This window comes from Corvus kubaryi, unplaced genomic scaffold (assembly GCF_017639235.1).
Source record: "Corvus kubaryi isolate FWS band 111438036 unplaced genomic scaffold, C.kubaryi_AGA036_p1.0 37394, whole genome shotgun sequence".
Classification (NCBI taxonomy): domain Eukaryota; kingdom Metazoa; phylum Chordata; class Aves; order Passeriformes; family Corvidae; genus Corvus; species Corvus kubaryi.
Genome location: NW_024581133.1, coordinates 5,204,765 through 5,232,732, shown reverse-complemented (window position 1 = coordinate 5,232,732; position 27,968 = coordinate 5,204,765). Strand labels below are relative to the sequence as shown.

General features: G+C 53.2%; 2 protein-coding genes across 5 annotated transcripts in view; one reads left to right on the top strand and one right to left on the bottom strand.

The window, feature by feature from the left end:
* Positions 1-38: 38 nt before the first annotated feature.
* Positions 39-11,083, bottom strand: MFGE8 (milk fat globule EGF and factor V/VIII domain containing). Of its 3 annotated transcripts, none has more exons than XM_042039151.1 (10): positions 10,902-11,082; positions 7,367-7,492; positions 6,980-7,105; positions 6,353-6,466; positions 5,755-5,936; positions 5,193-5,348; positions 4,170-4,314; positions 3,130-3,332; positions 1,720-1,875; positions 39-1,439 (listed from the first exon to the last, which is right to left on the bottom strand). In XM_042039151.1, the coding sequence occupies exons 1-10, from the start codon at positions 10,972-10,974 to the stop codon at positions 1,296-1,298; spliced, it is 1,425 nt and encodes a 474-aa protein (XP_041895085.1). In that variant the 5' UTR covers positions 10,975-11,082; the 3' UTR covers positions 39-1,295. The 3 variants fall into 3 exon arrangements, with proteins under 3 accessions (XP_041895085.1, XP_041895086.1, XP_041895087.1); XM_042039152.1 differs by having other exon boundaries at positions 3,130-3,314; XM_042039153.1 differs by lacking the exon at positions 7,367-7,492 and having other exon boundaries at positions 10,902-11,083.
* Positions 11,084-24,324: 13,241 nt separating this feature from the next.
* Positions 24,325-27,968, top strand: part of ABHD2 (abhydrolase domain containing 2, acylglycerol lipase) — a 38,889-nt gene continuing 35,245 nt past the window's right edge. The window contains exon 1 of one of the 2 annotated variants that reach the window (XM_042039032.1): positions 24,325-24,407. The gene's annotated coding sequence lies outside the window, so the exon portion shown is untranslated. Of the gene's footprint in view, positions 24,594-27,968 lie in introns of both variants that reach the window. The other variant, XM_042039033.1, reaches the window with a different exon arrangement.

Here is a 27,968-nt window from a genome sequence, read left to right as displayed (position 1 = left end):
CCTTCAGGGAGGCACAGAGCAGACAAGCCAACACCCCCAAAGTTTAAGCTGGTTTTAATACTGTCAGAGACACCCCAGAGTGGGGCCATCGCTGCCATTCCACCCGGGTTCCCTCAGCCCTTGCCAAAGTGAACCCACCGCCAGCTCAGCCCCACGGCCGCTTCACATCCCAGCAGGCAGGGGAAGCAGTGCTGCCAGCCCAGGACAGCCTGCCTGTGCTCCCATCTGGGTCTCACTCATCTCCTACCGCTAATCCCGAGTTCGAGCATTGCAAGAGGCCCCCTTCCCCCCACACAAAGGGAAAAAAATCAGGTTACAAAAAGGGTCATGGCACGGCTCTCTGCCCACTGCACTTGCGTGGTTTAACTACCACCTTTCCCATCTTTTCTCCACATCCTTGTGGCTACAAACCAACTCTCCTCGCTACCAGATTGTAGTTCCCCTGGTCACCACCGGGCTCTGAGGACAAGGGACATCCAGGCACCCCAAACTGCAGTAAGATGGAGATGATGGCAATGCTGAGACTTGGGAGGATGCTGGAGCTGGCATCCCAGGAAGGGGAATGGGCAGTGCCTGCCAAAACGCCTGCTGTGGTGCCTGCCAGAGTGCCCAGCAGGTAGAGCCACCATCAGGGGGGATCTGGTGCCTCTTGACAGGAGCCGTGTCATCACTCCACTCACACTATGTGGTGCTGACATCGCAGGCAAGGACACTCAGGGCCTGGCAAAATGGGCAGGGGACAACAGCTGAGTTTTTTCAGAGGATTTTCACAGCCCCTGCTTGCAGACAAGCAGGGAGCAGGAGGGACGTCGGAGGTTGCAAGCCAGGGGAGCCTGCCCTAAGACCCTGAAAACTGCTGAGCCCCGAGACCCAGTTCAGGCAAGGGACTGCCACTGGCTGCAGCCTCTCTGCGGGAAACAGAAGCAAGAAGGAGAAAATTTGTCCCCAGGCTTAGATGAGAAGATAAAGCCAATCCCTGGTTGCAGGCCAGGGTCCCCCAGCAAGGCCTCATTTGCAGGATGGTGTCCCCAAGAAAGCCCCAGTTCAGGAGGGGGTCTCAGCCCTGGCTGGAGCAGCAAAAGGGCAGGAGCCATCCCCACATCCCACCGACAAGGGCCCCATAAAGTGCAGTGCTGCAGCCCCAGCACTGATGCAGGGCAGGGGAGCCCTCTCAGCCACCTCCTGAGTGTGGGGACACGGAGAGGGGGGTGTGAGGTCAGAGCAGGAGCGGGCAGGGGCAGGCAGGGTGCAGGCTGGGCAGCGGGGAAGAGCAGCCCCGTCCTTCCTCCCCGTGCCTACTCATCGCAGCCCAGCAGCTCCACGCGCAGGGTGATGCGGTTGTTCCAGGCCACGGGCAGGATGCGGACATAGCGGGCATAGAAGGGCACATCGAACACATTCTTCTTGTGTGAGTAGTTGTCACTGTTGCCATGGAAGATCTAGAGGAGAAAGGTGGGTGTCAGTGCTGCCAGGACCCCAGAGCAGCGGTCACAGCACTGAGCTGACAGAGTTCAAGGAGCCTTCGGACAACACTCTCAGGCATGTGGTGTGACTCTTGGGGTGTCCTGTGCAGCGTCAGGAGCTGGACTCACTGATCCTTGTGGGTGCCTTCCAACTCAGCAAATTCTGTGATTCTGTGACCTCACCCCCACCACCCATCCCTCCCCACCACAGCATCCCTGAGCACCAGAGAAGCCACCTTGTCCTCCCCACACCCACCTTGGTGCTGTTTGTCTGGGCATCCCGGTACAGGGTCCAGGACGTGCCATTGTCACTGTAGGCCACCTTGTAGGCTGCCACATACTGGATGTGCCCAAAGTCACGGGCTCCTTGCGTGATGATGCCTGTCACCTTCTTCTGGTCCCGGAGGTCAATCTGGCAGAGACAAGGCTCGTCACAGTTCCTTGCAGAAGCAGCGCCCCCACCCTACAGCACCCTGCATGTTCCAGAGGCTGCCAGGAAGAGCTGGCCCTCGGGGGTCAAGAATGGAGAAAACACCACTTGACCCCCACGCCAATGCCAGACAAATCATAAAACACGACTGTGAAATATTTGATCCTTCAACACTCACAGCATCCCTCAAAGCGACCAAAAGTGGGCACAAACCCACCTCAGCCCCTTGCCCACCCCTTCCACCTCCACATTTTCTGCCGGAAACATCAGTGTGGGAAGGACAGCAAAAAATCTCAACTCAAAAAAATACAGGATTCACAGAGGAAATGCATTTCCACTGGAAAGCAATTCTGGCTGAGAAAATATGCACTTCAACACCATCTGACATTTGGGTTCTAAGTGAGACGGCTTCCATTCTCTTTACTCTGCCACACTGTATTTACTGCTGCTGTAATGTTACAGGGTAAACCACCAAAGGAGCTGAAAGCCTCATTAATTTAGTTCTGTTTTCATGCTCATGGAGGGCAGTTCCAGCTACACAATACATGTAAATCCTAAGTGTACATGTAAATCTATACACAGGCAGTCTGTGGTGCAGCAGTCCAACTCAGCGTGTCATCCCGACCCCATCATCAGCCAACATCTCGATAAGCTGGTTTAGAGTTGTGAGGCAGCTGCTTTTAATCATTTCCCAAATAAAAAGCGGGACAAATATCTAAACTGCTTTGTCCTATTATGTCATGGAGTCATGTGAAAAGTACAAAAACAGGGGAGGAAAGGAAACTGAGAAGGAAATTTCAAAACTATTTGTTTCTATTCCAGACTGGGAAGAGAAAAGCAGGCCTGATTTTTTTCCTGCAAAACAGAAACATGGTGTTCTGGGCAGCCAGAAGGTGGTGGGACAGTCACCCCAGGTTGGGATGGCATTTTTTCAGGGGGTGAGGCAGAACTGGGGTGCTGTAGGCTTGATGACAAGAAGGTGCAGAGACGGCACCACCTTATCCTTATGGGCACTGGTTCTGACCCAGAGCTCCAGGACTCCTGTTAAAATCAGTGGCTGTGGTCCCATCCTGACCTGCCCTGTGATTCCCCCTCGGGGAGAGCATTGCTGGACTTTGTGACCCACTGCAAGTTTCTGGCCACACCAACCCAGCTGTTCCAGCTACCCTGAAACAGGAGGGGCATAGCTGGAGGAGCTGGTGAGGAGACATGAGGTTACAGAGACCGGAGACCCACCTGCAGCCACTCAGACTGGTCATTGTGCAGGGCTGTCCAGGCGTTGGTTTTGCCTGTCATGTCCAGGCGAGCGTAATGAGGGTGCCAGGTAAAGGCATCGATGCCCCAGGTCTTGAAGACACTGGAGGCTGTGATCTGCTGGTCAGAGATGAGGCGGGATTTCATGCCCAGAGGCTCCGAGCAACCTGCCGTGTTGAAATACACTGTAACACAACAGTTTACACAGGCAGTGAAAACGAAAGAGACAACAGCGCGGTCGCAAGCAAAACCCCTCAGCCCTGTCAGAAGCCATCCTCACATTCTCATGTTTCCACTGCCAGAGCAGCATCAGGGCCAGGCAGGGAAATGCTCAGCAGAGGCGCAGGGCTGCCTTTTCCCGGGATTTTTAGCTCCTAGCTATTCCCTGGCTCACAGTGCCTCCTGCTGCAAGGACGAGTGATGTCCCCACAGCACAGCACAGCCCTGGAATACAGAGAGCTTTGGCAGGAGGCAGAGAAGGACGTGGAAAGAGCAACGCAAAGACACCCCCAGCCAAAAGCACGGATGGCACCACACCCACGCAGCAGCAGGACAGGACCCAAGCCCCCACAGCATCCCATTCCCACACCGACACGCGAGCCCCACTCAGTTCCCAGGGATGTGCCGCGGGGCAGGAATGCGGGAGGCACAGGGAGAGGGCTCAGGCTGACGATCCCTTACATTTCCCAGAGGACTTTGATCCTCCGCTGCTTTTCAAGCTCTCCAGCAGGAAAAGCAGCGGGTTCACAGCTCAGACGGGGAGGGGACACAGTAAAAACTCCTGGCTTGGGAAGGTGTTAGCAGCGTGAGAATGCAGCTCAGAGCTGGCTGAGCCGATGGGATTAACGGCTTGTGCTCCCCAAACGCACCCCTGGGTATTTCCAGGCACCAGTGTGAGGAAAAACAAGCACTAACAAATCCCCTTGTCCTGAGAGATCAGAAGCAGGCCAAGGGGTGATGCCCTGCCCTGCATCACCCCCTGCCCTGCAGCCCCCGGGGAGGGGAGAGGCACCAGCATTTACCGTTCATCTCGCAGCCGATGAGCTCGAAGCGCAGCGTGCAGGCACGGCGGCACATCACGGGGAAGATGCGGATGAACTGGGCCGTGATGGGAGGGTTGAACATGTTGGTCTTCATGGTGCCATAGTCCACGTTCCCCTCAAAAACCTGCAACAGTGAGCAGGGCTCAGTGCCCCAGCTCTCCCACTGTCTCCTGCATCAAATCCCTTGCACAGGAGACGGAGAGATCTCAGCACTGCCAATGGCAAAAAAGCACAGAGGGGGAAGCTGGGCTCTGCTTTTGTGCCCTGGAACAGTGCAGGACCTTGCAGCAGCTCCAACACTCTCCACAGAGCTTTGGAACTCTCCCTGCTTCGACCTCACCCCCACAGAGCCACACATGCAGCAACACCCACTCCCTCCCACTACCACAGTGCTCCTCAAATCACAATAAGCACAGAGGTGGCTCGCTTCTTACTTTTTAACACAATAAATAGAATCAAATCATGTTTCCATGCACTTTTTCTGCGCTGCAGAAAAAAGAGGAATTTTTCTATTTGTTTTAAAGCAAAGCAGGTACTCCCAACCACTCCCTGGACGCTCAGAAAGCCAGCAGGAGACACTTGCCATAAAGAACTGAGAGTGGAGAGCACTGCAATCTATGAGTATCCCTGCTTTGAGAGACACACTGTCAGCTGGTGCTTGGTGCAGATATAACACCGAGCCACCCAAGCTGCTCAGTAACACCCCCAGACCAAGCCCAGTTCCCACAGAGTGTCAGTGATAAAGATATCTGAATGACCTAAATAAGTCAGTGCTGCTTCTTTGGTTATGCTTATTATGGTCAATTAAACAGAGGCAGGGAGTACTGCTCGGTGCCAGAACTGCCTGTGCCATCTCACTGCTAGGATGGTTCCCAACACAGCTTTGTCCCAGGTCAAAAGCACTTTCCCACACATGGGGATGCAGCTCACAGCCACCCCAAACCGCAGCACCACTGGATGGGGGGAGCTGGGACATCCCCTACATGGAGCATCGCAGCCCACCTTGTCTACATCCTGCTTCTCATCCTTGAAGAAGGTGAACTCCCGCCCGTCCAGGCTGTAGGCGACTTTGTAGGCGCGGACAAACTCCTGCTGCCCCACGCGGCGCGCGCCCTGCGTGATGATCCCGCTCAGCCGCATCTTCCGCAGCAGGTTGGCCTGTGGAGGGGAGAAGAGGATGAGCAGGGTGCAGTGAGGATGGGGTGCACAGCCCTTGCACCCACCAGCACCACCAAGCCTGGGTGGGAGGGTGGGCGCTGGGACAAGGAAAGGGGCTGCCTAGAGTGCTGGAACTCCCATGGGGTGGAAGCCCTCCATCCTTCCAGCCTTGCATTCCACGGTGGGCAGAGCAAGGGGGATCATTAATCTGGGTCCCACCTTCCTCCAACGGACTTGCCTCCTCCAGGCACATCCCAAGATGCCCCCAGGTGGCAGCTTGCTGCAGCAGTTTAGCCCCACATTTGCCACCAGGAACAGTGAAATCCCGTGACAGCAGCACTGCAAGACCAGCCATGGCTACCAGGGCTGCTCTCTGTGCTGGCACTCCCAGTCCTGCCCCACGTACCTGGATCCAGGGGCTCTTGTCATAGTTGCTGGAGGTCCAGGCATTGACGATGCCGTGGTTGTTGAGGCGGGCGAGCTCTGGCCCCCAGCGCTGGAGGCCGAGGAAGCCGTAGTAAACAGAGGATGCTGAGAGCTGGGCGTCAGAGATGGCTCCTCCTTCCATGCCCAGGAGAACAGCACAGCCTGGGGTAGAGGGGTGATCAGGATCAAAGAGAGACAGTAACCAGAGCGCAGAACTAGGGGTCATTTGTTTCTTGTCTGGGGACAGAGCAGGAGAGGGACGCCAGTCCTAGGACTTGGCTGTCCCCAGGGTGTCTCTTCCCCCTCACCCCTCAGCCAAAACCATACCATCCATCAGTCCCCCTCACAGCACAGAGGTCTGGAGGAGAAAGGGTCATCCTGGGGCCCTCCAGAGAGGAGAAAGCACCTCCCCAAGGATGTTCCCTCCATTAGGACCAAGCCTGCTGGCATCAAGGGCAGACACAGCTGCCCTCCAGATCCCCTAAACCAGCTGGTGAGATCTCTCCTGGCAATGAAGGACAGACAGTAGGGAACAGGGAGGGAAAGGGAATTCAGTACAGTTGGTGCCAAGGACTTACGGACGTGGCAGGTCTTCCCCAGGAACGGAGAAGGACACTTGCAGGTGTAGTCACCATCCAGGTCCAGGCAGGTGCCTCCATTTTTGCAAGGCTGGGAGGAGCACTCGTTCTTGTCTAGAAGAGAGAGGAGGAGCTCAGGAGGTAATCCCAAAACAAGTCCCAGGGAGGAGACCCCTCATTCAGTGCAGCAGGAAGAGGAGGAGGCATCCTCTGAACAAGGGCCATGGCAGGGTCCCTGATAATAGGGTGGCACGGGTTGAAGCTCTAACCCAAGGACCTGTCTACGCCATGTCCCCACTAAGTGCAGCCATGCAGGTGCACCAGGACACTCAGTCACCTCAAGGCTGGGAACCTGCACGGAGCAGACTGAGCCTCGAGACACCCGTTGTTTTATTACTTGAGGCACCGTGTCCCTCCAGAGAGGCAGAGCAAGATTCAGACACAACCTGTCCCCACATCATAGTCCTTCCCTCCACCCTGCAAGCCCCAAAACAGCCCATGGTCCCTGACAGAGCCTGGTGCCCCCGCCCACAGTCACAGCAGCACACACCCACCAGTTGTCACCCAAGAGGTCCCCAAGCTCTTAGAAGACAAGCAGCTCCCCCTGCCCCCCACCACTGTACTCACTGTTCTGGCAGTGCACCCCATCGTACCCCGCAGGGCACTTGCAGATGTAGTCAGTGAAGACGTCACCCCGGTTTGGGACCAGCTGGCACTCACCGTTGTTGTGGCAAGGATTGGGGTGGCAGGGCCCTGAGGAAGGGGAAAAAGAACTGTAATATAGGCACAGGTGGAAAATAAGAGCATCCAGTGGGCTTCCACTCCCCAACAGACATTGCACTCCCCCCAAGTGCATCCCGTCACTATATCCCTACTTGGATCTCTGCTCTGTGGGTCCATCAGCCATCAGAAGGGCTGAACCCCAGGGCCAGTGGTGCAGGGCCATGACAAGGGCAAATTCTCTGCGAGGCTCCTGGCTGACATGGAGCACCTGTGAAAGGGCCAGCTCCTCACCTTTCTCCGTCTCATTGCAGTCAATCCCAACGTAGCCCTCAGGGCAGATGCAGAAGAAGGGGGCCTCATTAATCCCAGTCAGGCAGGTGCCCCCATTCTGACAGTGGTTCACGTCACAGAAGTCACCTGGAAGTAAAGCCAGGTGTCACTGCAAACCATCCCTAAGGCTGGGCATCCCAGCCCAACAGCAGGAACTGGTCTGCTGCAAATCCCACAGGGAAGGGAGCACCTGGCAGGGACAGGCTGCTGGACCTTGCATTGGCACTCAAAGGCATGGTTGAGACTGGGAGCATAACCAGCAGCAAGGACCTTCCCTGCCCTGGCACATTAAAAAAGAGGTTTAACAGACCCTATATGTGAACGTGAAGACAGGGGAAAACCAGGGTTTTGGTGCATTAAATGTATTTGACACTTGGCTGGGAAACGTGAGCGGTCAGGCTGGGGCTCACTCGGGCACGAGCAGGACAGGATCGTTCAAGGGAACGAGGCTGGTGCTGTTGCTGGGTTTTGCTAATGTAAGTTTGTACTTGTAAGAACACCAAAAAAAACCATTGTAGGGGGAGCTCGTATGCCTCAGTTCCCAGAGTCACGCAGGGAGGAAGCACAAGGTCCATCTCTGCAGGATGCCTGCCTGACTTCCATCACTTTCCAAGCAGCTCCCACAAGGCAGCCCTGGCTCACAGGCAGGTTCCCCCAGGGAGCTGATGGGGCTGCACCACCTTCCCTGCCTGTTCATCCACTTCCAGCTTGTGCCATGGTGTGGGGTTTATGTGGCAAGGTGGTAGTGGCAGGGGGCTGCAAAGGTGGCTCAGCAAGAAGACAACAGGAGCTGCTCCCATGCTGGAGACAGCCAGTCCCAGCCAATGCCAAAACAGACCCTCTGCTGCTCAAAGCTGGTGCCCATCACCAGCACTAGGGTTGCTTCTGTGATAATATATCCAAGATTAAGTAAAAAACACTGTGCAGCAGCTGTAGAAGAGGAGTGAGAAAAATGTGAGAGAAACAGCCCTGCAGACACCCCCGGCAGAGAATAAGGAAGGGAAGGAAGTGATCCAGGTGCAGGAGGGAGATTCTATTGCAGCCCATGGAGAAGACCCGTCTCCCTGAAGCCTGTGGAGGACCATGGGGGAGCAGATATCCATATTGCCGCCCACAGATGACTCCAGGCTGGAGCAGTCCCTTCCTCAAGGACTGTATCTCATGGAAAGGACTCGCACCAGAGCAGTTAATGAATAACTGCAGCCCATGGGAAGGACCCACTCTGGATCTTTTCCTTCTTTTCCCCACCCTGTCCGGTTGAGGAGGGGAGTGAATGATGTCAACCCACTGCATCCTCCAGCCTTCTACTCCCCATTGTAGGGCTGAATCAGATTACAAGAGCTGGGCTGAAATTCCTCCCACTCTCAATTTACTCTGCCTAAAAGCTGCAAGGCGGCAACGCTCCATAAACCTAGACCAGATTTCCTCAGTAACTCTCGTCAAACAGGACAGCACATCCCTTGATGCCAGGCATTTCTCTGTCATGCTGCAGAAGTCAGAACAAGGGCTGAACCCAGATGGAGACCTAGGAATAACCCTTCACTACCTGCATGACCTGGAGAAGGTGGAAGTTGATGAGCTGTGGGCTCACTGCCCAGACCCACACCAAACAACGCAGTTCTCATTTGCCTAAGCTACTACTCAGTGAGCTCCTACTCATTAGTCCTTTAATAGCAGGACTCCTTTGAGTTAATCCTACTCTTCCTGACACTCCACATGTGTAGCATACACACTGGTGGCAGGCAGGCCAGCATCAGGTGAAGGTTTCCATAAGGATGCTGTGGCTCCCTTAGCCCAGCCTCGGGAGGCAGAAAAACTTGGGCACCAGTTCAAGTCACTGCCTGTGCTGCCCAGCCTGTTCTGCATGACCTCATACTCCATCAATGCGCTGCCATGAGCTACAGCATGGGAGGAGAGGGCTCCTGCTGATACATGGGGATGCCTTTGCCCTCCACCCCTCCGCAGGTCTTGGGCACATCCAGCCACCCCATCCCAAGGATCTCTGCCGGCAGCCAGTCAAGGCTGCACAAACAGAGCTACTTCTGTTCAACAGTGGGAGACGGCTGCTTCCCCAGGCAGAGTGTCAAAGAACATGTGCTCCCCAGCATCAGTGCTGCCTCCAGCGCAGGAGTGTCTGGGGTGTAACATGGCAGCAAGGCAGCAAGGTCTCCTCCCAGGGTCAGGGCAGGAGGGGTCCGAGTTTTATACCTTAGTTATTCCAAGTATCTGGACTCCCTTTTATCCCCTCCCAGGAATAATCCCTTACGTGGTGGGTGTTGGTAGCCAGCCCCCTGCCTAGCAGTGAGGCACACAGGTCACATTTTCCACTGTAGCAAGCAGTTTTGGATGCTCCTGTTTCTGGGCTGTTTCAGGCCTGGTTTCAGAGCTGTTCAGCATCTCCATCCTCCACACACACATTTTTCTCCAGTCAGGGACAGAGCTGTCATGGGCTGAACACTCAGGAACCAAGGCAACAAAGATCAGCCACCGCTTTTGGAAATGTTTGCTTATATGAACCCACAGGCTGGCTGGAAGGCAAAAATAACATCCTCCGAATACTGGGACAGCTCATCCCAGCAGGGCTGGGGGAAGTCGGGTCTCAGGAGGGCAAAAAGGGCACCTCAGCTGCCCAGGAAGAGCAAACATAAACAGGGCCTTCCTCACCCCTTCCTGCTGTCCTTTGTCCCCTGACCTGGAGCCTGCACTTAGGCTTTGCTCCCCTTTTCCCTGGTCTCGTCCATCCCTTTTGGAGCCAAGTGCCCCAGGTATGACCCACGGGGTTATGACGGAGCTGCTACTCCCCGGGGTTGCCCTGGCCAAGCCAGCTGGGCGCGCAGTACCAGGCGGTCCCAGGGACGCTGTTTACATTGCGAGCATGGTTCTCTGAGCCTGAAAGCACAGGACAGCCCGGCTGAGAGACTCCCGGCTCGGGAGTAGGGACGGGGCAGTGGACCCGAGATCCTCCGCTGCACGCCCTCTCACTCGCACTGCGTGCCCTGCAACCCGCACCGCAGCCTGGACCCACTCACCCTGCACCCCAGATCCTCTCGCTCTACGTTCCGGATCCCCGGCACCGCGGATCCCTGGCATCTCGGGTTCCCCTACACACCAGACAATCCCTACACACCGGACAACCCCTGCGGCCCGGATCCCTTGCACTCCACATCCCCAGCATTCCGGGCTCCCCTGTATTCTGGATCCCTTGAATCTCACCCTCTCCTGCACCGCAGATCCCCCGCACACCAGACAACCCTGCACTCCAGATTCTCTGCGCTCTGGGTCCCCTGCGCCTCGGACTGCCCTGCGCCCCGGAATCCCTGCACACCGGGCAACCCTGCACTCCAAATCCCCGCCACTCCGGATCCACAGCATTCCAGCCTCCCTGGCACCCAGGCTTCCCCGCACCCTGGTTCCCCGGCACCCCAGATGCCTGGAATCCCGGCTCCCAGGCACTCCTGATCTCGGTTCCCCGGCACCCCCTCTCCCCGGCACTCACTGGACACGACCAGCAGCAGCGAGAGCACCACCGACACGACGAGCAGCACCCGAAACAAACTCGCCGCCCTCATGTTGCGTCCCGAGCCGCGCCGTGCGCTCCTCAGCGAGCCGCTCCGCTCCACTCGGCTCGGCTCGGCTCCGCTCGGCTCGGCTCCGCTCGGCTCCGCTCCGCCGCGGGGCTCGGGGCGGGCAGTGACTCAGCCCGGCCCGGCGCGGCCCCACGTGCTCCGCCGCCCGCCCCCGGGGCGGGACCGGCCCCGCCGGCGGGGCACAGCCCGGGGCACAGCCCGGCCGAGGGTGCGCGCCCCCAGGGTGCAGGCAGCGCGAGGGGTACCGGGAGCAAGGCAGCAAAGGTGTCTCTGGAAGTGAGAGCCACCGCGGCCACGCTGCTGATAGTCCAGTGAGGGGGAACGCTGGCTCACGCCACGCCAGATCTTAGCCCGCGGGTGGCCGGTAGGGACTTCCTGAGGCTGGCAGTGCCCATGGCTCCCAGCCCTCGTTGGCAGGCAGAGGGTGCAGAGTTGGACTGGAATGTACTGGGGGCTGCCAGCACTTGGCAGAAGGAAGAGCTGTTTTGCAGCAGAAACCCCACTTTTCTCTCCCGGGGTGGGATGAAAGCTGGAGAGGGCTTCCCCTCCGATGGACAGGGAACACAAGTGCCCTGTGCCATCCTTGTCATCCAGTGACAGGGGGTTTTCCCAAGTCCCTCCTAACTAGCATCAAGGAAAACAGCTTGCAGTTAGGTCAGGCGAATATATGAGAGGGATTGGGAGTGACATAACAGCTTTCTGCCCAAAGCACTACACCACAGCTCCACTGGTTTGGCCACAAACTAGCTCCTTTTTGAGCTGTGCCCAAGAACTGGAAAAGCCCAGCCATGCTCTTGAAAGGAACTGGTGCCCTGTGGGGAGCTCTACCCTGGAAGGCAGAAACATATTTAGCCCTGGAAGGCTAAAGCATATTCAGGCTAAATCCATATTCAGCAGCAAATTCTTTGGAAAAGAGCACTGCACAGCACAGGAATGCTGGATCACTTGACCCTGTAATGGAAATCCACTCCAAACCCTCCTCCTAAACGTGAAGCTGATTTTATCTCTTCTTGCAAAACCCTCCATTTCAGCATTAACTAACCCACCTCAGACACTTGGGCCGCTCATATTTATGTGTTGAGTCTGTCTGAGTGTTGCTACATTTCTGCCTTTGGCAGTGCAGCCACTGGCAGCCATCCGTGAGCTGGGCAGTCCAGCTGCATGCCGTGCACTTTGACCAGTCTTCCCACCTCCACTCCAGTGTCCAGCTAATGCTTTTGTCAGGCACAGTCAACCAGAGCCCATGAGAGCACTTAGACTATGAACGACACCCCAGGGAGAGACCCAGTGGCAGGTCCAGCTGCCCCAGCGTGCTGGTGACTTCTCAGAGCACCAGAGAACAAGAAACGCATGGAACTGGACACGTATTCCCACCCACACCCACCAACCTCACTGCTGGTGTTTCCCTAAATTAGTAACAACACAAAGAAAACTCCAGGTAGAGTTTAACTCCAGTGTAGGGAGAAAAAACAGCTGGAAAGGAGGAGCACACAAGACACAGTACTTGCTTTCGAATAACCCTTCAACCTCAGGGTAATTACTGCTGTGGTGTTCCGATGAAAACAAGGTCAGGAGGAGGAAAGTGCAGGGCAAGATTCCCAGGGCTGTGCACAAGCAACTAGGACAAGGGTGTTTGTTCAGTCTTTTGAGGGGTTACTGCCTGCATTAGTCTCAGAGAGAATGCAAGACCCGGAGGGAGCTGCAGAAAAAGCATCAGCCTCTCTAAAAACAGAAAGCAAAATGTTTTCCTCCTGTCCCCAGAGGCATGAAGGCCAATGTCCTGAGGAATGTGCATGGGAAAGGATATGAAAAAGCGAGTTGTGGAGGCCAGATGGAGCAGTGCTCTCCACGGGGACAGTGCTTCTTGCAAGTACCAGCAGCTCTTTGAATGGAGACCTGCAATGGAGAGGGGCATCCCATGAGAAACTACAGTTGGGAAGTGTCTCTGCTGTCCCAGCTGGCAGAGGGAAGCTCTGGACATGGGAAGCAGAGAAGAGAGAGTAACAACCTGTCAAGGACAGGGAAGAAACAAGGAACAGAGACAGCTCCCACAGGCAAACACCACACCCAGGCTCCTACGGCCGCCAAGTTTTTGCAAGGGATGGCTCTACTTGAAAGAGTTGGGTAGGTCGAAGGTCAGGCGTAATTTCACTCCCTTCTGCAGGGACTACTTAGGCCTTGCTATAGCAGTATTTACCACTGGGTTTGGTTTCTTCTGCGCAGAGATCTGCCAGATTCTGCCGTGCGTAACCCTTTCCAAGCTGTGCTGATAGCAGAGAGCCTGGTTCCGTAGCTGGGGTGATAAAGAGGAAAATAGGTGATGATGGGGCCATGCATTTCTCTGATGCAATCCTATTTATTTTCCAGCTTATACAAAGCTGTTTTCCTGTGAACAAGAGAGATGAACAATACACAGCTGATCCCTTGCCCAAGCATAAAGCCCTCATCTGCCATAAAACTGACCGGGGTGTGTATCATGGCTGATGAATGTGCAGTGACAACTTTGGTATCAGTACAGTTTCATGTTCCTTCCCTCCACTCCCTCTCAGATGCTCACAGGACCTCTCCCCGCCACCATCAGGTAGCCAAGATGCCCCCCCCCCCCCCCCCACCCCCAACAAAGTCCTGCTCAGCCCTTGCATGGATCTTTCTTTGGGTAGCAGCTCCTATTGTTTCAACTATCTGTTCTGCAAAGGAGTTCACTGGCTTAGGTCTATCTCAAAAGTCAGCTGTTACACCCCAGGGGGATTCCCCACCCAAAATGCTCTCACAGCACTCCTTGCAACATGGTTATCCTCTCTCACCCCAGTTTTGAGAGCCCAAAAAAATTCCATGGCAGAGGTAGCCAGCCCCATCCTTCGCAGGCACCACTCTTTTTTAGAGTTCAAAGCTGTGGTTCAGGCCACAGCACAGGCCTCGGGAAAGTTTTGTGTTGCGTGGGATCAAGCCTCCCATCCTGCCACATGTGTTAGCCACTCCAAGTGGGAAGGAGAAATGATCTGCGGCACCAAAGCAGTGGACTAAGCCCCAGTCTGCTCTTAATCCCTCCAACAGGATAACCAAGGGCTTGTGCCAGCATCTCTAACCTCCTGCAGCCCCAGCCAGCGTCACTGCCCGCTGGCCTACCAGCACGTGGTTTCCAACGGCTGCAGAAGATATCCACTGGCTGGGACAATCCTTGCATGTAGCCAGACTTCTCTGTTTAGTTTCTTGAGGAACAAAAGGCTTCCACACTCTCTGCCCTTTCCACCAAAAGGGCAACAGTTTCTTTAAACACAGGCTGTACACTTAGGGATGCTAATGTTTAGGAATCTGGAACTTCAGGAATAATCAAAAAACCTAGATGCTTAATATCCTTGGGGCATGGAAATCTCCATAAGGCTACTGAGTGCCCTTCAGGATATCTGAAACTTCCTGATTTAAAAGGAAGAAGGCAAAGGGCAGCACCGTCCCCTGGTTTTGCTCCACTGCCCGTGGCTGATCCTGTCGGAGCTCAGATGAGATTCCAGCCAGTTTAACTTCAAGCCCTTTGCTCTAACCTAAATAAACAAGATTATACCCAGCTTAGAGCTGGTGTGTCTGTGTAAGGTACTTAATATAAGCACCTTTATATAACCCTCCTCTCTGAATCCTTTGCTGTCTTTAAGGATTTATCCATGCTTATCTCCAGCAGAAAAGGTGTTGCCTTCATCTTCATTTGGCAGATGGGAAACCAGGGGCTGCTGAGGCTCCAGGGAAGGACGTATCTCCCTTTATTTTGTCCATCCAAAAGCTAGACATGCAGGCTTGGCCTCTTACACACACTGTCTCATCAGTCAGTGGTAACAGCACCACTTCCAAAGGTCATTTGTATATGCTACAGCCAGAATTACCCTGGGAAATACCTGTCTCCTCAGTGATGATGGATTAGCACCAACCTCGGGCCAGGATTAAACCCCTGTGTGGCGGTGATTCCCTGTGGTGCTCATCTCAGAGCGCTGCCCAGGACAGATGGGGCACAGTCCACATCCCAGGCTTGCCTTGCCCTCAGTAGCCTGTTGCTTGGGAACACCAGCCTGTAACAGCAGCCCACACTCCGTCATACGCCACAGTGCACAATCGAAACCGCTGATGGATTAGAAGCTTCGAGCAGCCTGACCGTGCCTGAGCACCGAGCAGATGCCACAGGAAGATAAGGCATGGCTCTTTTGTTCTTTTTCAGGAAGTTCTTTGCAAACTCCTGCCTTGAAACGAAGCACTAAATTGTGTACTTGATAGCTTTGTTACGCAGGCTCCTCTGATAAACCAGGTTTCCATGGCAGGTTTCTGATCCTCACCCTGTTATCACACTCACAAGACCCGTCCGTACTCAAGCCACTGATTTGGTGCGTGTGCTTCTGGCGTATCCTTGATGGAAGGTCCTCCAAGGCCTGCAGGGCTGAAGGCAAGCTCACGGTCTGATTAAACACGGGGCCTGATGGCGCTAATGCTATATGAATATGGAACAACACTAATGAACTCTAACGAGCTAGACCACAGGGTTTGTTTGCAAGAGCCCAGAACCTGTCCTACCGGCTGGTGGAGAAGTGGCAGTTTGCTCATTACCGCACACTCCCCTCCCACCCATCCATGCCGGGAGAGGCTCTGCCCAGGTGGAGGCCTTATTAATTTGTAAAGTTGTCTTTTGATCTCTGTATCTCAAAGCATAATGAGAAGGTTTGAACTCTGCCCGTCCCACCCTCTCTGTACCTCCCACTTGCTCTGATCCCCCAGAACCTGGCAGGCAAGGGGAGAACTGCCACAGCTCTAGGATTCACCTCTTCCTGGAGAGACGCATATTTGTGGCCTTCTAAAACACACTTCAGTAGCCACAACCATGGCTGATGTAGTACGAAAGCACCAGATCCTGCACACCTTCCTCTCTCTCACACGGACACCTGACTCAGTGGGGGAATCCAGGGTGATCACACCTCAAAAACAGCTCCTTATCCCCTTGGTTCACATAGGCCAAAGCAGCTCTCAGAGGCCACCTGGAGCCACTTGTGCCCCTAGGTGGAGAGGCTGGTGACCACTGATGCAGGATGTTGGCTCCTGTAGGACCTCTGCCTTGGAAGGAAGTTCATGGTGACTGATGCCTTCTGCTGGAGCTGCTGCAGGAGCTCCTGTGCTGGCAAAGAGCCATACATCCCCCCCACCCCATGACCCATCAGAGCATTCCCCTTATGACTCAGTCTCTCTTCCATCCTGGATCGATCCTGCACTGCTGGCACACCAGCTGAAGCTCCCTCTCTACCACTTCCTGCCCCTTGGGCTGCAGCCTCCAGAGCCGCAGTGGAAACCGCAGCAAGAGCTCATTTGGCACTGCGGTCTGTGTCCAGGAGAGCCGGCTCAGCCACTCAGTTACTCCTCTTCATGGCTCCTCCTTCCCTCAAAAGGAAATGAAAACAAGCTCCAAGCCAGACATGTGTCCTCAATGAAACACATCTGTCAGAGCCATCGCCACGGTCTCACCGGGCTGTTGCCTGCTCAGGGCGTCCAGCCCCGCCATGGAGAAGCGCACGTAGCCAGTCCCAGGGGCAGCACGCACCCAAGGGGACACGAGGCTGGAGCAGGGGATGCCACGGGACGGCCAGGGCAGCTGTGTCCTCCCCAAGCACTCTGCTTGGGGCTGTGCTACCTCCTTTCTCAGCAGCGACAACAACTTCCAGGCAAGGAGCCAGCTGATAGCCCTGCGCAGCCACAGATGTCTCCATACAGTCTCCGTACACAGAGTCTGGAGAAGTGAAGACCTCCTTAGAAGAAAGAAGAGTTGGCTGATGGGCAGGGGTATGCACCCATCTCCCCCACCTGGTTCACAAATTTCCTCCAAGGGATATTTCCTAGCGCTTAAGTGTGTGATCCTTGTAAAGTCTTCCAAGTGTTTCTCCCTCCCTGCCAGGAAGTTCATGCTAACATATTTTTACAACATGCATTCAGTCAGTCATACTCCATATGTCCTCTGCAATCACCCCTCCTTCTCAGTGGGGTCTCCCATCACACCAACTACTTTGTCCAGCCTCCAACAGAGCCTTTATTAGAGCATGAACCCATTTGCCTTCTGCCATCAACTCCCCCTCCAGGCATTTTCACATTTCACTGTTCCTCTCACCTCCTTGTCCTACCCCACGGCCCAGTTAATAATAGTAGATCCCACCTATTCTGCTTTCTCCCAGTGTTCTCAGAGAGTTAAGCAGCTGCAGCTCCAGTGCTGAGTCCCTACATGTCCCCAGCTGGCAGGGGGCTGCTGCCCTGACAGCCCCAGCAGCAAAAGCAGTGGCTCTCACTGCAGACATCCAGAGTAGACAGAGTGAAAACATCTGGGTTCAACAGCCCTGCTTAGCTTCTAACAGGGCTTTGCATCCTACCAGAGCATTCCCTTTGACCTGTGTTCTGGGCCAGGTTTGTTTGTACCTCTTGAAGTCCCCCAGGGATCTATGGATGCAGCTCCAGCACCTCCTTTGACGCGTGTGGTGGGGCCAGGACTGTTATTAGGGGATTGTGTGGTAATATTTGTCCAGTTTAGGACATTCCCTTTCAGTGGTTGCTAACCCACCTCAGGATTGAGGTAGAAAACAGAAGAGGGGTCACTTGCATCAAGACCTGATGTGGCTGATTTCATGGACACTGTGCTGTACCTGCTGCTCACCTGAAAGAACCCCAGAACTTCCCCACAGCCCAGAGGGAGGTGCAGTCCCTTTATCTGTGAACGGGGCTCATTTGCACTCTTCCTCCTCTGCTGCATGCCTGCATCTTCTCACTTTTGGTAGGGTGTCTTCTGCAAGACCTGAGAATTAAGAACATATCTACCTGTGCTTCCTCCTGCTCCAGCTATGCCTGCACATCTGCCCCAGCTGCTGCAGGCGGGCAGGGAGAGCAGCTCAGCCAGCTGTGAGGCCAGTGACCCCCAAGCGCAGCACCGGGACGGCAGGGCTGTGTTTTGTGGAGCACGTGCAGCCCCACGCAGGAGGCACGTTCGCTCCTGCTGCCTGTGGTTGCTGGCAGGCTTTCCAGGGAGCAGCCCTCGGCTCACAGAGCTGCTTGTTCGGGAGCATGTCGTGTTTTTGCCTGGTCTTGCAGCTGCCTGTCAGCTGCTGTACAAACACAGCCCTGTCTCCCGTGCTCCCCCCCCGGCCTCTTCTCACTCCTCAGCTCTGCTCTTTGCGGTGCTCAGGATTAGCCACACCTCAGCTGGGTAAACAGGAGGTGATCCTGCCCCATCAGCCGGGGGCTTTGCAGCCTCAGCTGCCGCAAGCAAGAAGTGCTCCTTTATTTTTCTCCCCAGCGAATCTCCCTTTCATCATTCAGCAGATCTGAAGCCCTTAATTGGACACAGCAGTGAATGTGATCCTCTGCATTGGTTTCATCTTCTATTTTCTTTCTTTATCCTTTTATTCTCTTTCTTCACCCTTCTATTCTCTGCTTTTGTTCCAATCAGCTTCCTTATCTTCTGATCCGTTCCTCATTTTCTCACTCCTTTTCCCTACTCCTGTCTGTCCCCTTCTTTTTGCTTTTACACCCATCTGAGAAAAGCCACCCTTCCTTTCTGTATGTCACCTTCTGGGTGCTAAATAATTAACTAATGAACTGTTCTAGTCTGAAAGAAGCCTTGGAAGTTGTTCATAACTGCAGTCAGCACCTTAACTCAGAGGCAGTGTTTCCTGCAAATTTTTACCTGGCTCTGAAGGGATGCTGAGGAGGGAAGGAGGAGGACACCCATTCCCTGCAGCACAGCACCCTCTAGCCTTCGCCGGGGCGGTAGCTCTTTCCTGAGCTGCAAGGAGGAAGGACCTTCACCATCATCACTCAGCCACGCATCCTCCCATTCTGCCACACTCCCTACACATCCAGCCCTGCGTAACTCCAACAAAATTCTCCTGCAGCATTACTGCCAAATCCCAGGATGAGTTTCACGGGAACTCCGGAGGTCAGGATCTTAAAGCTGGTCTGCTCTGAGGAGACGTGTGGCAAATAAGATGTCATTTCCCAAAAGCTGAGACATCGGTTTTGCAAGGTGGAGCCTGCAATGCACCAAGGTGGAATCAGCCTGGAGAAGGGGTCATTACACAGCATCAGCAGCACCGTTTATTTCCTCCAGCCCACGCAATACTTTAACTCAGAGGTGGTACAAAGGGAAGCGCTGCTCCTGCAAAGCCAGGTAAGGTCAGCCAGAGGAATGGATAGCAGTAGCTCTGCAGTTGCTTTATTTTCCTGGGACGATGATCTGCAGCCTCCCAGGTGCCTGTGCATGGAGAAGGGTGGTCACCCCCAGCTCACCTCTGGCTGTGGTGGCAGACCTTCCCCGCTTGGCTGTGACTGCCAGTGCATCTTCAGGAAACCACCAGGCACATGGAGATGCTCTGGGTTAGCCTTTCATCCCAGCCATCCCACTGCTCCTTGCAGCTTTCTCCCCACCTATCCACCCCCCCAAACCATGCTCCCGTGGTTCACCCACAACCTCACTCACAACCCACCTCCCTGTACCAGCACCAAGCCTGTTTCCTCTCACGCCTGCTTTCCTTCTACATCTCCAGGAAACAGAGCTCTGGCTCTCTGCTCCTGAATACCATCACTCGTTCTCCCAAATCACAGCTGTAACCATTTCTTTTGTACTCACCATTATCCAAACACCGTTTTGTTCTCCCTCCCTCCCAGATCTATCCCAGTTCCCACTATTTTGGCACAAGGCAGTAACTTCCGCCTCCACTCCATTTATTTCCATAAATATTGCTCTCTAGGAAAAGGCCCTTCCCCATTCCTCAGACAATAATAAAATTTGGATTTTTACAAGGGGGTGCTAATCCCATTGTTTGCTTCACTGAGCATTTCAGTTTGCAGGGTTGCAACCCTGCATTCTCCTCAGGCACCACGACTTCTACGGAAACTTTTCCACAGAAAGCATTTCACAAGCAGCCACTGAAAAAAAACAATAAAACTGTGGCCTTAGCAGACTCTCTGTCAGCTTTCTGAGGCAGGACAATCCCAGTCTTTTCAGACTCCAACCTCAGGAACACACTACAGTAGCAAATGTCAGACAGACCACTTGGGATTAAACAGAAAACCAGCGGTTTCCCTTATTCAGTATGACATCTTGGAAACTCTCCAGGAGAAGTTCATACATCCTTATGGCTCTAGTACATTCATTTGTCTGAATCCACCCTGTTTTCCATCAGAGACGCCTCCTCTCCCTGCTCTCACTGCCTGACAGACACCTGCTGCTCTGATGCCACCTCCACTGCACAGAACCCCCTACTTGTGCAGGTGGCTTTAGGGACAGGTGCCACACCAAAGCACGGCCTGGCTCCTGCAGCTGTATCTTCAGTTACCAAAATGTGTGAAAGGGGCAGAAACAGCTGTAAGTGAATAAGAGGTGGCATTAGAGGTGGCTGCAGGGAACAGGTCTGCTCAGCCTGGCAGCTTTTGGTGCAGAAGGTATTCTGAAGGTAGGAATTTCACCTAACCAGACTCCCTGGAAAATTCAGTAGTGTTGTGGCACAGATTCCTTTCAGGGACACAGAGATGGATCCTTCTCCTAGACCACTGAGTCTGCTTGTGAAGCCAGGCAGGGTTCAAGTGCCATGGAGCAACCAAAAGCAGGACCCACAGCATTGCTGATGCTAGGGAGTGGTTTTCAAAACCTCTTCCTCCAGCCAGCAGCTGTGGCTGGATGTGGGTTAAAAGCAGTGAGCTGGCTGCTGGGAATCTGTGGACAGAAGCAGCGGAACACAGCCTGGTTAAGTGCTCGGCTCAGTGGCATTTCTCTTTTGGCCTAAAGAATTTGGGAATGCAATAGCCCATCTGCTCCGAAATGATCAGTGAAGCTGTCTGTATAAGCAGTCTGAGCCCTGTCGGGTTTGGGAGAAAAACAAAAAAAGTGAGTCAGAAAGTCTCTAGCAATGGCCTTCAGCCATTAGAGGAGACCAGAGCCTGTGGTCTAGAGGTGGCAAAAAAGTGGACAGCAGTACCCAGAAGGGCTGAGGTCAGTCACTTCAGTTCTATAATTAGGAAATAAATAGCATGCTAAATAAACCCAGAGTAGAAGCTTTTGAGGAGCGTGACAGAGCTGGAAGTTGGCAAGGAGCAGCTGAATGAGATTGTGATGGAAAAATACTGATCAGGTGGGCCACGTGCCACCTCCCCAGCTGGTTTGTATGATGCAGAAGTTCTCCCATCCCTGGCACTTGCCTCCATACATTGCCAGGTCCTCAGGACAGAGGCTGGTCTATTTAGAGCTATGCAAAATGCCCGTTACTCTTTTAGACACCATTTTCAGAAAAGATGTAAGAGTCCAAAGAGCACTGTGCCTCCAGATCCAACAGGCTCTGGAACAGCACGGCTCTGCAGCCCACGAGCCAAAGCCTCACTGACACTGCAGGGAAGGCAGAGCAGGAGAGGAAAAAGCATTGCCTTTATTTCCATCTGCAAAGCTTTTCTGTGCTCACATGTCACTGACAGGCACTTCGCTTCTTTTCAGCTGGCAATCAAACCCTGCCTAAGAAGTGTTTTCCTTTTTGCTCCTGCTACACACTTCCAGAGATGAACACCCTGATGTTTCCTCTGGCAAAAAGGTTTCCTCAGGGGTGCAAAGTCCGCAGGAGTCCTTCAGCACAAGGCACGTTTGCTAAGCAGGAGAAAAGATGGGCCAGGGGAAATGAAGCAGAAAAAGAATTCAGAATTCCTTGTGGCAGCAACAGCCAAAAGAGAGAGGGGTGTGAAGAACAAAAGGTGATTGTCACCACAGTGTTGCATGGGGGTGTCTCGGGCTGGTTCAGCAGCACGTGGAGTTCTCTTTGCCTGGTACCTTTCCAATTGCTGCATTTAAAAAGGTGGAATTTTCATCAGTCTTTTTTTGGCCTCTCTTTACAGAGGTAATTGGCTGCCCAAAGCACAAGGCAAAGCTGCGTTCTTCCTGTGCTTTCAGTTTCCAGCAAATACATTTGTACCCTTTTGCAGTAGCCACACTACTCAGAGAGGGTTCCTCCTGTCTCCAAAGCATTGGGGTGTTCCTGGACACTCCCATCCCACCTCTCAGCAATAATAGCAGGCAGAAATATCTGCTGGGCTGAAGCAGCTAAATCCCTCCCCTACAAGGCTGGAAATGAAGCCCAGCTCTTTCCAGCACTCTTCCTTTGGGGATGGTTCAGGCTCATGCCCAGATGGCATTTTCTGAGCGTGACCTGTTTACTGTGAGTGGCACAGCTTTGCTCCTGGCTCCTGGCCAGAGCACTCCACACGGGCACACAGGACTGCTCCCAGCACCAACCCTGCAGAGCCCACCAGCACATCGGCCTGAGCAACTCCCCACACACTCAGAGGGAGGGCGGCTTCCTTCACAAGCCATGGCTCACCACCTGATTTAACAGCCCAAAGTCAGATTTGTATTCCCAAAACGTGCTTGCTCCCTCCCAGACATCCCTGCTTCCACACCACAAGGTGCAGCTGGAACCCCCCAACACTGCCCAGAGTAAAACACCAATGACTGGCACTGGTTCTTCCCTCCCTTTCTGGAGACACAGCACCTTTTCCATCACTTCACTTCTTGCAATAAACACGGCTCAGGATTTCGGCTCCCACTGCCACAGCCACCTGTAAATTCGTGCTGCCATTTCTTCAGCGTTCACCTGTTCTCAGCAAGAAATGAGCAGCAAGTGAGGTTTGCTTTGTTTTGTGACAGGTTCATAACAAAGCTCTCTTCTAATAGCTGAGCTTCTCTCAGGTCAGAGAATCTCCAGTAGTCTCAAGGACATAAAATAAAAGCCTTGCCTGGAGGCTCAGCTCCAGTTTGAGGCATGTTTTCCTGCCTGGATCTGTTTTTTCCTGCCTGGATCTGTTTTCTCCTGCCTGGATCAGATGGTGAAGGAGCTAAGGTACATCTGGAATCAATTGGACTGCAATTTTCTGTAATCAAACTCAAACACATTCCTCAAATACTTAGTTGAGCCTGATACCGGATGTTTATCTGCTGAGCCTATCTGTTAACTTGATCACAAGCATAACTCAGCTGCCTTGAGACACACCAAACCTCAGCCCAGTTGAGCCACTGACAAACTTAGCAACCACAAACCCTGGGTATTTTCACAAGCTTAAAAGATAAGGAATACAACTCTGTTTCACTGAGTGGTGTGGGATCACACCTGTAGCAAGTGTGGAGGAGAGGTGGTTGCTGTTTATTCTGCCACCTTCACTCCAGAGTTTTCCTCTCTGCCCTTACCCGGAACTCCCTCCTTCCCTGTGACTCAGGCTACAGCAGTTATTCATCTCTCCATGTACACAGCGCCCTGGAAAATGTGACTTGCTCCTTGAGAGCTTTCTCCACGTAGGAAGCTCCAACACCCGGTAAACAGAGGAAACAAAATATCTGAAATGAGAGGAAGGATTTTTCCATTCAGCTATATAAAGCAACCATTAACACAGCTCAGAATGGTTGATGTTACTAGCAACATAACACATCGTTCTTTTGGAAGAATACAAAAGAATTGGTTTATAAAGATTGCATTGTGGACAGTTTTTTATCTTATCATTTATTTTCCTCCAGTGCCTTCCAAATGTGGCAGGGTCCACCCACCTCTGACTGGATTTCGCTGTTCCCGACACACACCCCACTTGGTGGGACGATGCAGAGCACTCTGAGGGACCTGGAAAGACTCTTCGCTGCTGCTGGCACAGCCCAAGGGTGCCCCAGTGTTTCCCACACAGAGGTGGCCTGTGGGCCCATGGTAAACAAACCCAGCACGTCGAAGGCCCAGACACCATTTTTAACATACTGTTTCCAAACGACGCAGTATCATGTAACCAGCATCCAACACCAGGTACACTACATGGCTTATGGGCAGCCTGGAGCTGGTTTTTGACCCTCAGGACCGCCGAACCCCGTGTCACTAAGAAGTAACCACGTCCTTCAGCTGGAGCCGCTACCCGGACTGCCTCCCCCACGTCACGGGTGGTAGCTCCGGCGGCGTGCAGCGGACTGAAAATGAAGCTGAGGCGGAGGCTGAAGCCGCAGCTGCCCCCACCCCTCGGGCCCCCGCTGCTCCCTCAGGCCCCGCTCTGTCATGGCCGCAGCACCGCGCACCCCGCCGGCGCCGACAGCCCCGCCCCCAGCCCGCCGCCGCCAATCACCGTCCTCTGCCTGACTGACAGGTGCCCGAGCCACTGGAACCGCGGCGTCCCACCCTCCGCTCCTCCGCCAGCCAATGGCGCCCGCGCATCCGTGACGGCGAGCCCCGCCCACCGCTCTCCTCCCGGCCAATCGACGCGCGGGTCTGGGCGGAAGCGGCGCGGCGGTGGCCAATGGGACGGCGAGGGCGGCTGCTAAAGGGCAGCGGGCGGCGGGGCCGCGGCAGACGGGCGGGAGCGGCGGCGGGAGCTCTGCGGGGCGCCGCGCCCGGCCGGGGCCGCAGGTGAGGCGGGGGCACCCGGGAGCCCCTTCCCGCAGGGCTCAGGGGACGGCCGGGCCTCCTTCCCGTTCTTCTCGGCAGGCCTGCGGGGCTGCCCCGCGGCCGGGTCTGTCCCTACCCAGCCGTGCACTGCCTGCACGCCCGGCCCCGCGTGTTTGTTGCTTGGAGGGGAGATGGGGATGTCCCTCGGTGAGTGTTCCGTCCCCTCGCTGTTCTCCCCGATGCTGGAAGCTCTGGGAGGTGGCGGTGCGGTGACAGCCTCCCCTTCGGCTCTCTGGGGGTGCGAGGCTGTGCAGGGCACGAGCTGGGGTGGGAGCAGCGCATCCCTGTGCTCGCAGGGAGGGAAGCCCGACGTGGATGCGGTCGAGAGCTGAGTGCGGACCAGAGGATGCTCCCTGCGTGAGTTAGAGCCAGGTGGACTGTGCCCCTTGTCAGGTCACACTGCTCCCGCTAAACGAGGCTCTTCCCTGGTGCTCACGCTCCAAGGTCCTGACCCTGCTGGGAGCAGCTTGCATCAGCTTCAGACTCCCTTTTGGTGCCTGCTGTGTACCTGCTTGTTACCCTGTATGATGGGATTCTGCCCCATCCTGTACCTTCAGGTGTAACTCGTGATCTCTAGCGCAGGATGTGTAGATGTATCTATCACAATTGATGAGTTACAGCTGCTGAGATCTCACCTGATGCTAGTGTGCTTGCAGAGGTATGTCAGGAGCAGCTTTATTCATGCAGTTATGGCTGGAGGGATTGCATTCTGTACTTGCATTCTCATATAGGTTCTGTCAGAGAATTCACAACAGCTTCCTCTTATTGTTGATGAAAAACTGTCACTGGTCTGACAAGTACTAAAGATTCTTGTCTGCCTCTTAGATTGCTGTTTGACTTTCACAGTACTGGTGCATCCTTCTGTAACAAATCTTCCTGGCTTATTAGTCAGCTAACTGGTACAGGGTGTTCATCTTACATGCCTTATTTATCTATTATTATCATGCTCAGCCACGTTCATAATATTGCTTAGGTTGACATGTTTTAGTCGCTGCTGATACGGTGTCTGTATGGTGAACACTCAGTCCAGTTGCTTGCATTTGTGGTATCTCATTTTTAGACTTTCTTTGATAATATGTATTTCCTCTGCAGGGAGTTTTGTTATTGAGTGCTAGTCTTTAGTTGCTCTCTTATCTTTCCTGTGTCACCTTCTCTGTGAGGTGCTTGTTTAGTTCTCATATCACAAGAGAAGTTTCAACAGCTTCTCTTGTCTCTTCTTAGATCAGTGGACATGCAGCCATTCTTCTTATTCTACACATTGCTTATTTTGGTCTCAAAGTCAAGAGTAAGAACAGGAAGGCTATGAAAAGAGAAATAAAAGCTAATGTTTGAGTTCTTCTGTTCTCCTGTCTTATTCTTAAAAATAGCTGCTTTTGAATGGGAGGTCCTCTATGTTACTGAGTGAATTAGCTGCACAAAATACGAGGTTGACCTAAGATTGTGCCAGACTGTATTTTTTTAGGTGTGGAAAAGATGTGGAGCTTGTGGATAAAGCCTTCTATCTTGCAGAACTGTTTCTGAAGAAGTTAAACTTAAAAATTAATGCGTTCTTCTCTTCCTGTAAAAGCTGTATTTTTTTATTCAGGGAGTGAATAGCGGCTTAAACTCTTAGTGTTTCATAAAGCTGCTTTATTAAACTTGTCATGTGAAAACTCAGAGATTAACACATTGAAGCAGTTGTTCTGGGATGTGGCACTGGGAAGAAAAGATGGCAAAATAACTCCCTTTGACCTTGACACAGGCATATGAAGACATTATCTGAGTCTACTAAGTTCCAACTATACTCCAGATGGGATTTTGATGTAGGATTAGGAAATGGTGGGTTTAGAGCAGTGAAATGCCTGAGTGCCACTGGGTTCACATTGCCCTGTTACTCACCTTTCTTCTTCCATATCTCTTGCTGCTTCATCCCTGCTTTCACACTGCCAGCTCTGGCAGCACCAGAACTTGGATTAAGCTAACCAAGAACAGGATTTTTTTAGTCTCTGGTAGGCAAGTAAGTGCTGGGTTCTTGGGTGCTTGTAATTCCTACTGAAAGGTGCAAAGACCAGCCTGAAACTGGTTACTTGAACTTTTCAGCAAAAGCCTAAACAATTGGAGTTTGCCAGGACTTTGGAGTCTTCACCTACACTTCTGAGTTTCTCTGGAAGAGTGTTTCAGGATGTGGTACAGCTCCAAATTGCTGTTCTTAATGTTCTTAATAGATCAATTGATCTGTGTAAGTATTTGCCCTTCTTCTGCCTAAATATCTTGCAAAGTTTAAGCTTATATGCAGTTAAATGTCTGATCAAACTCAGCTGATTAATTTCAATTGATTTAATTTCAGTGTGCAAGGGCATGTTGTCCTTCTTGTGGGGAAGCAAAGTCCCGCTTGCCCAGCATACCTGGGTGGCAGTGATGGTACCCTGTGGGGCAGCTATCTAAGCCTTTCCTGGCTCTAGGAAGGCTTCTACACCCAAAGGCTTATCTTTCCTTCAGCTCTCTCAGTTGACTTAATAATAAAGATTGTCTCTGCCTGCCTGCCAGCCTTACTCTGCCAATATCAGGCAGCAGTAATTGAAAATGCTTTGCAAAGCAGTTCAGTACAAACCAGGTGCTTGAAATGTCATTGTGCCTGTGCTGTGTTAGAGGTAATGGCAGTGGAAGGCAGTGGCAGAGACCAGATTTTTGTCTATATCTCTAGACTGACCAAGAAGTGCAGTTGCTTATCAATCTGCTGTTGAGAAATGCTTTCATTTCTTCTTATCATGGGTTCAGTCTGGCTAAAATAAATGACATTGACAACTTCCTGTGCTAATATGGGTTGAGCCCCTGCAAACACCAAACTTTTCTGAAATGTGTCATGTATTATTTGCTGGTAACTGAGCTACAGCCTTATTCAGGGCATTGAGTACTCAAAAAGTATAGTACAGGCTCCTCATAGGAAGAGACAAGTGACTGACTGCTACCGAGAGGCTCACTGTTGAGTGGCTTGCCCTGCTTCTAAACTTACCTCAAAGCATCCTCAAAGATGCTTTTGTATAGAGCTGCAGGTTCCAGAAAGGTTGTGCAGAGAGGGTTCAAGCCCGGCTCTCCCTTATCTGGAACACCCAGTTCTGTGAAGTGTTGGTTGAGCATATGTGAATATGAAAGGCTGTACTAAGTGAAATAAGCACGTGCACAGTCATCTACAGTGAACCTCCTTGTAAGAGGTAAGGACAAAATGTCCTAAAACATGTGCCTGTAATACTCCTAGCCTGTCACTCTGATTCAGCAGCAGAGAGGGCAATGTAGCCCTTAAGACACTGAGCTGCTGGTGACTGCTGTAATGCTCCAAAACTGCTCTTTTAGTTGCATTCTGGGAGAACCTGAGTATTCATCAGTGGTAGTAGCTGTGTGTTGGTCAGCCCCTGTCTCTTTGTGTGTAGTTCTTCTGTCCTGAATCGTTTTTGCTTCGTTTTCAATGTATTTGCATGAATTACATTACTCCTCTAGTGTGAGCCTTCTGCCTGTCATGGGCAGGCTGTGAGAGAATGACTCTGC

Bases quoted from the DNA above. Each gene is read 5' to 3' on its own strand.
- MFGE8 (XM_042039151.1), bottom strand. From the start codon at position 10,974: ATGAGGGCGGCGAGTTTGTTTCGGGTGCTGCTCGTCGTGTCGGTGGTG. The intron at 3,333-4,169 runs GTAAATGCTGGT...GTTGTGTTACAG, and splicing joins CATCGGCTGCGAGATGAACG to TGTATTTCAACACGGCAGGT. The intron at 1,876-3,129 runs GTGGGTCTCCGG...TGTCTCTGCCAG, and splicing joins ACCAGTCTGAGTGGCTGCAG to ATTGACCTCCGGGACCAGAA.